Source organism: Arachis hypogaea, chromosome 12 (genome assembly GCF_003086295.3).
Source record: "Arachis hypogaea cultivar Tifrunner chromosome 12, arahy.Tifrunner.gnm2.J5K5, whole genome shotgun sequence".
Lineage (NCBI taxonomy): Eukaryota > Viridiplantae > Streptophyta > Magnoliopsida > Fabales > Fabaceae > Arachis > Arachis hypogaea.
The window spans coordinates 9444448-9451749 of NC_092047.1; the positions used below are offsets into that span (position 1 = coordinate 9444448).

General features: G+C 35.5%; 1 protein-coding gene across 1 annotated transcript; it reads left to right on the forward strand.

Annotated features, from left to right (window-relative positions):
* The first annotated feature begins 1215 nt into the window (after positions 1–1215).
* LOC112726738 (chaperone protein dnaJ A6) lies at positions 1216–5152 on the forward strand. Its single transcript, XM_025776249.3, has 8 exons — positions 1216–1777; positions 2534–2711; positions 2965–3133; positions 3229–3367; positions 3814–3947; positions 4029–4171; positions 4328–4526; positions 4625–5152. Exons 2-8 carry the CDS (start codon positions 2556–2558, stop codon positions 4948–4950), a joined length of 1266 nt encoding a protein of 421 aa, XP_025632034.1. The 5' UTR covers positions 1216–1777; positions 2534–2555; the 3' UTR covers positions 4951–5152.
* Positions 5153–7302: the final 2150 nt, after the last annotated feature.

The following is a 7302-nucleotide window of genomic DNA, read 5'->3' on the forward strand; positions in this document are numbered from 1 at the left end:
ATCGCTACAACCAATACCAACACGACCACAGCACCACCAACACCAACACCACCACCACCACCACCACTACCACAGCAAACAACAAACAAGATCAACAGCAAACAACAATTCAGAAATCAAGAAATTCAGAAATCAAGAAAACCAACAACTCAAAACCAACAATGATTCAACAAATCAAAGATTCAACAAATCAAGAAGCAGAAGAAGCATAAGACGAAGCAGAAACAGAAATCGAAGCAAGAAGCAGAGGCGGCGAGCAGCAGCGGCGAGGCGGCGACCAGCAGCGAAGCGGAAGCCGACGATGGCGAGGAGGTCATGGCGGCGACCTCCCTGTTTCTTCCCCCTTCTTTCTCTCTCCACCCCCGGTAGCGTGGTGAGGACGACGGCGGCAGCGCGGCGAGGACGCAGTGGTGATGAAGGCGCGGCGGCTCCAAGCCCGTGACCCCCTCACTCGCGATCCATCTCTCTTCGTGGTTATACTCACGATGGCACGATGCAAACGACGCGATGGTGGCGGCGACTGAAGCACGAACGACGGCGACAGGGTCTGACGGAAGCAACGCGAGCAGCAGCGAACTGCTCCCTCCCTGGCGCCATCCCCCTCCCCCCTTCCCTTCCCCTCCCCTGCCCCTGCCCCTGCCCCTGCACCTTCGTATACCCCCCCACCCACGCGTTTTCTTCCCCCCTTCCCCAAACACGGGTTTTGTTTTTTTTTTTTTTTATAACTTTTATTATTAAAATAGGAATAGGGGTAGTTTAGAAATTAAATTAAAAATTTTAATAAAAATGACGATTTTAATACAAAAAAAAAATATTAAGGATGATTTTAAATCTAAAATTAGAAGAGGGACGATTTCGATTCTAGCCCTAAACTTTAGAGATCAAAACAGTACTTATCTTTTTTTTATTATTTTGTTGACCGTAGTCATAAAACTCCAAATCATGTTTATTAATGAGTAACCATCCATATGCAGTTATATTAATATAAAATTAATAATTAAAAATTATTAAATAATAATTTAATAAAATATATTAAATTATTTAATAATTTTAATTATTAATTTCACACAAAAATTTATACATTTTTATTTTATTAATTATCATATTTTTTGTAGAGTCAAACTATTATGAATTAGCTTGATTTTTGTTAGGTCTGAATTGATTGATGTCAACCAAAAAAAGGCCCATATTACAACTTACGTACAACTGACTAATGAGATAAGGGATAATATGGACTCTTGTGATCATTATCTCAACTACATGGATTGTTTAATGAAGCCCAAAATAGCGCCGCCAAGGGCGACCAAGTGAAACTCACTTAGCGGGACCAAAACAAAAAAAAAAACTGACTGACACCTTCGCAGAAGAAGAGAAGGCGCTTGCGAAGCAAAAGCTGAAGCAAGTTGAGCACCGCAATTGACATCGAACACCATCCCAACACACAAATACAAGTACATTTTTGTATTTTCCCTCCATCTCCTTCCCAATGCTCTTTGCCTCTTTCGTTATTGGTCCACCTCACCTCTCTACCGGGGGTATCACTGTAAATATCAATTTCCATTCTCCAACAAAACCGGTTCCACCTCCTTACCCTTCCTTTCCTCTTTCCCTTCCTACCTCTACCTGTTACTGCCACTGCTGCTAAAGCTATCTACTAAGAGAGAGAGAAAGAGGAAGACTCTCTCTTTCCTTCGATTCGAGGGTTTCTCTTTGTCCCCCGAACAAGAACCACCGCCAGCTGCAGCGGTTACACCCGCCACGAACGAATTCCCGTTCTGTATGTTCTCTCTCTATCTATCAATTAATTCTACTTTGATTTCTAGGGTTTATAGATCTATCCAGTCCGCTGTTCCAATTCTGTTGTGCCTTTCGATCGTGGAGTTCTCTCCACTGGAAAATTGATCCTATCATTTGGCTTTTTTTTCTGCGAATTTCCAGCTTTAGCTCTTTCAGTCAACTCTTTCTGGGAGAACTTTCTTACCTTTGCGTTGGCTTTTTCGATCAATTTTTTTTTCTATGAATTTTCCTTTCGAGGTTTTGATAACTTTGTGATGCAGTTTTTAGTTCATCTTAGATCAATTTCTCGATTAAATGTTACTACTTTTTCTTTTCCCCTTTTTGGTATTGGAAACAAAAATTCTCTCTTTGATCCCTGGTAAAGGAATACGTTATTATGGAATCGTCAGTCGATGTTTCTAGAGTCAATTGACTGCGCAGATAGTAAGAATTTGAGAAGGCAGTCTTATTTCAGCGTGTGGGTTGAGAGTCTGCTATGACGGTTTTGAATTGAATTTCCTTAATTGATATTGGGCCGGTTAGTTTTTGTTCCATGAAAACTGTTAGTAAAATATGCTACCTATGCATGCTACAGTTTTAGGTGTATTGGTGTTTTTCCTTAGTGTCTCGTGTAAATGTGAAATTTATAGAGAAGATAAAGTGAACTGCTGTGCAGCATGTATATATGATATGAAGATTTTCATTATTGACTTTTACCTTGTCGTTCATTCCTCGTTTTTTTGGGGGGTGTGTGTAGTGCCTTTTGAGGTGCATCAATCATGTTTGGGCGTGGAGCAAGAAGGAGCAGCAGCGATAACACCAAATATTATGATGTTCTCGGTGTTTCAAAAAACGCTAATGAAGATGAAATCAAGAAGGCCTATAGAAAGGCTGCAATGAAGAATCATCCAGATAAAGGTGGAGATCCTGAGAAGGTAAGCCTCTTGGTATTGTTAATGCCAGGGCATGTATTAACAGCAAGGTTCCTAATCTCTCTTTCAAGCAGATCAGCAGATAACTTGAGCATGCTAAAATTTTCAATTTATAGTCCTTTTCTTGTTCACTTATTATTTTGTGGAAGCCTTTGTGATTGAAATTTCAATCATTGAAAAATTACCTATTGTGGATTTTGTCATTGTCATTGTATTTATTTTGGTTTCATACTAAAATATACGGTTCTTATTTCAGTTCAAGGAGCTAGGTCAAGCTTATGAAGTTTTAAGTGATCCGGAGAAGAGAGAACTGTATGATCAATATGGTGAAGATGCCCTTAAGGAAGGAATGGGAGGAGGAGGAAGCTCATTCCATAACCCATTTGATATTTTTGAATCATTTTTTGGTGGAGCTAGCTTTGGTGGTAAGATGTTCATTTTTACAATAGTTATTGTTTTAATCTGTAAATCTTTAATGTGTAAACACCGATAAGCTCACTGTTACTATATCTCTTAATAGGTGGTAGCTCACGAGGTAGAAGACAAAAGCATGGTGAAGATGTTGTGCATTCTCTAAAGGTTTCCTTGGAGGATGTTTATAATGGCACAACAAAGAAACTATCTCTTTCTAGAAATGTATTGTGCCCGAAATGTAAAGGGTATGCACTTGTACTGATGTTGTGTGCCTCATGTCATTGTATCATACCCTCTTAAATTTCGCATTTGAATAATTTCTCTGTTCTCTTTCCCATAAATAAATTTCTGTTGTAGAATTTACCATGTGCATGTTTTCTTTTGTTGTAATGTTATGATTATCTACTTGGGTGACGTTGACTCAATTATTTATCCAATTCATGTGAAAAATCATTTTTCTATTGCTTACATAATGACTAGCTCTTAAATATTTGATCCCACCATGATAAACTAGGTAAAGTATGCTAGAGACATTTATCATACAGCCTTTGTGTTGTGGTCAAGCTGTTTACACTTATTGAACTCTTATTTAGGTTTAGTTACTTCATATTTTTTATTTATTTCACTGATACTAAGGCATATAGCTAATAAGTGATGACAATTATTTGTCTTTCAATTTTTGATAAATCAGGAAGGGTTCCAAAAGTGGAAATGCTGGTAGGTGTTATGGATGCCAAGGCACTGGTATGAAGATTACAACAAGGCAGATTGGACTGGGCATGATTCAACAAATGCAACACATCTGTCCTGAATGCAGGGGAAGTGGTAATGGAAGCTTCATTTTACTTTTTCCATTAACTTGATTTTTGCTGTACCTTCCTATACCTTATCTGTCAATTCATGCAGGCGAGGTCATTAGCGAGAGAGATAGATGCACTCAGTGCAAGGGAAACAAGGTCTCCCAAGAAAAGAAGGTGCTTGAGGTGCATGTTGAGAAGGGGATGCAACAGGGCCAGAAGATTGTGTTTGAAGGTCAAGCTGATGAAGCGGTAGGTAGAAATTACAGTTCAGAATTAAGCATATCGTTATCTTTTACTTATGTATAGTTGTATACTATGTTAATTCTTTGTAAGATTGGCTAAAGTTAATCATCATAGTCCACTCCATGGGTGTTTTTTAAATTAATGTATGCGGACCTTTTGCAGCCTGACACAATCACAGGAGACATTGTGTTTGTCTTACAAGTGAAGGAGCACCCACGATTCAAACGAGAGCATGATGACCTCTATATTGAGCACAGTCTCAACTTGACCGAGGCTCTTTGTGGCTTCCAGTTTGCTGTCACCCATCTTGATGGGAGACAACTATTGATCAAATCCAACCCTGGAGAAGTCATCAAACCAGGTACTATCTATAGATAATTTTGGGATTGTGCTTCACTGGAATTTCATTCTATGAATGTAGTTTTGATTCACAAATAACTTATAAAATCTGCAATGTAGGCCAACAAAAAGCCATAAATGATGAGGGAATGCCACAACACAATAGGCCCTTCATGAAGGGTCGTCTTTACATCAAGTTCAATGTGGATTTTCCAGACTCAGGGTTCCTTTCCCCTGACCAATGCCGATTATTAGAGACGATATTACCTCAGAAATCCAGCAAGCAGTTGACAGATATGGAGCTGGATGAGTGTGAGGAGACCACGTTACATGATGTCAACATGAAGGATGAGATGAGAAGAAAGCAGCAACAGCACTACCACGAGGCATATGATGATGATGATGATGAGCAATCCATGCCTCGAGTGCAATGTGCTCAACAGTAGTGCAGTTCATGCTATTGCCTATTTTTCATCTTGCATGGTTACTTTCTGTTTTCATAATGCAGTTATTGCTGCATCCCAGTTTTTACCCGTAGGCTCCGCTTGGTGTTATTTGATTCACAACAGCTCATAGAAGATTGCCACGGTTTATTTAGATTTTGTTTGTAATATTTAGTATATCAAAATTAAACATCCCTTCGTGCTATTGTGCAATGGTGTTTTCAGTTCCTGGTTGCATTTCTTCTTCACAGTGGTCCAGTGGTTCTTGGAATTATCTGTGATTTTCCGGATGGAAAAAGAGACAGAAAAACAAGGGGGGAGAGAATGGGGAGAAAAAGGGTGTGGGGGTGTGGGGAGGTTGGAACTTGGAACATCACATGACGACGGCTTTTGGCAAAATGAAAATTTCCTGTCTTAGTGTTTGAAACCAAATTTATTAATTGTGTTATTTTCTCTTGCAATAAAAGCTTTCTTTAATTTTCATGAAAATTTAAACAAAACTTATAAGACCATTTTGGTCATCCTAAGGACCAATTATTTAGAGACGGTTTGGAAACTATTTGAATTTGAAAAGGAATTTTATTTTTTTAAAGAATGGAATTTATTAAACTTAATTTTATAATTTAGAATGATTTTAACACATTAGAATTCAATTTTTTAGTTTGGAATAAATTTATATATTTTTTTTTTACAAGGAGAAAAAGGAGGACTAAATAGGTGTTGGATAAAATTAGAATAATCAATTGTAAATATGGATATTTTTTACATTTGACATTAAATTTGTTTAGTGTGAGAGTTGATTTCAAAATTAAATTCTTTTTGGTCTAATTTATAAACAAAAAAAAGCGAAAATTAAAACTCTCAAGGGAATTTAAATTACTTTTTTTTCTTTCAAAGAAAAAAAAATTTTCTAATTATTGAAAAAAATTTTTTTTTTTTTTGGTAGGGATTATTGAATAAATTTTAGTTCATCGGTTTCCAACACAAGCTCTTAAAGCCCATGTATGGATCATTCAATGTTGGGTAATAATAATTATGATATTTCATTAAGTGCGTGGCCCGTTGTATCCTTCAAGCCCTGTAGATGAACCCTAAGCCTGCGTTAAATTCCAGAAGAATAAGTTAAATATACAGCCCCAAAAAAATAAGTCAATAACTATGAATTTTCATCCAAAGAAACAAATATAACGGGAAGTTTTTGTAAAATATTTTATATTATTAGTGTATCAAAATTAAATTCTAATAATGATAATAGTAATAATAACAACACATTATAAAAATAAGAGATAAGAAAATTAGGGAAATACGTCTTTTCAATTTTTTTTTTCTTTTAAGTGATGTGGTTAAATGATTTTTTTACCATACAATATCGCTTATATGTTTTTTTCTCCCACGTATATAATGAGAGAGCACATTTTATGATATCAATTAAAAGAAAAAAAAATTAAGAATCGTTTCTAAAAATCTAAAACAAATATAATAAGTGAAATTAATTGGTTAATTTGAAAGCGTTGATAAAAACTATCGCCATATTATGGGAGTAATACCACTTTCATTATTCATATTTAACTTTACATAATTAAGTAGCCTACAAGGCTACAATATGTAAGAGGAAGAAAAATCCTCTCATATAATCTACTTAATCAATCATTTTATAGAGCTAATACGAAATTGAAACTATTACAAACCAAGTTTGATGACTTCGGCCATTGAAACAGGCACCATTTCAGCAATAACCTGCTCACTGTGAAAGAAATAAACGAGATGTGCGGAGCTAATGTCATATTTTTCTAATGTCATATTGATGACTACTGCTTATTAATTATATCTTTTACAGATATTTTGGTTCGCATCACTTTCAGCGTAAATGTGGAATAGCAACTAGCAAGTTTATAGAATACATTTGGAGAAAAGAATAAATAAATGATAACCATATGTAATCAAATGGAGTTGGTCTAGTGGTTAGCTCACTAACTCGTTTAATTAAGTATCGGGGAGTTAGAATTCCGTTTTGTGCATGCAGTAACCTATTTATCAGCGACAACCTTTAAATGGAGTTTAGATCCGTGACGAATTAGTATATAAAAAATATACAAATATTATTAAAAATAGTTAAATAGTTTTTTGTATCTTAAATATTATTTTTAGGATGATTTATTTTAATAAAATAAATGGAATTAAAAATTAAGCAGATGTCTAAAATTAGAATTAGTTACATATTTTATCTTAAAACATTTTTATATAAATCGAATTAACTAAAATCGAATTATTATATAAAATATTAAATCAAATTCTCCTAATTCGATTTATTTAAAAAAATAAAACAAAAATAAAATCATACTAAATCAAATAAGC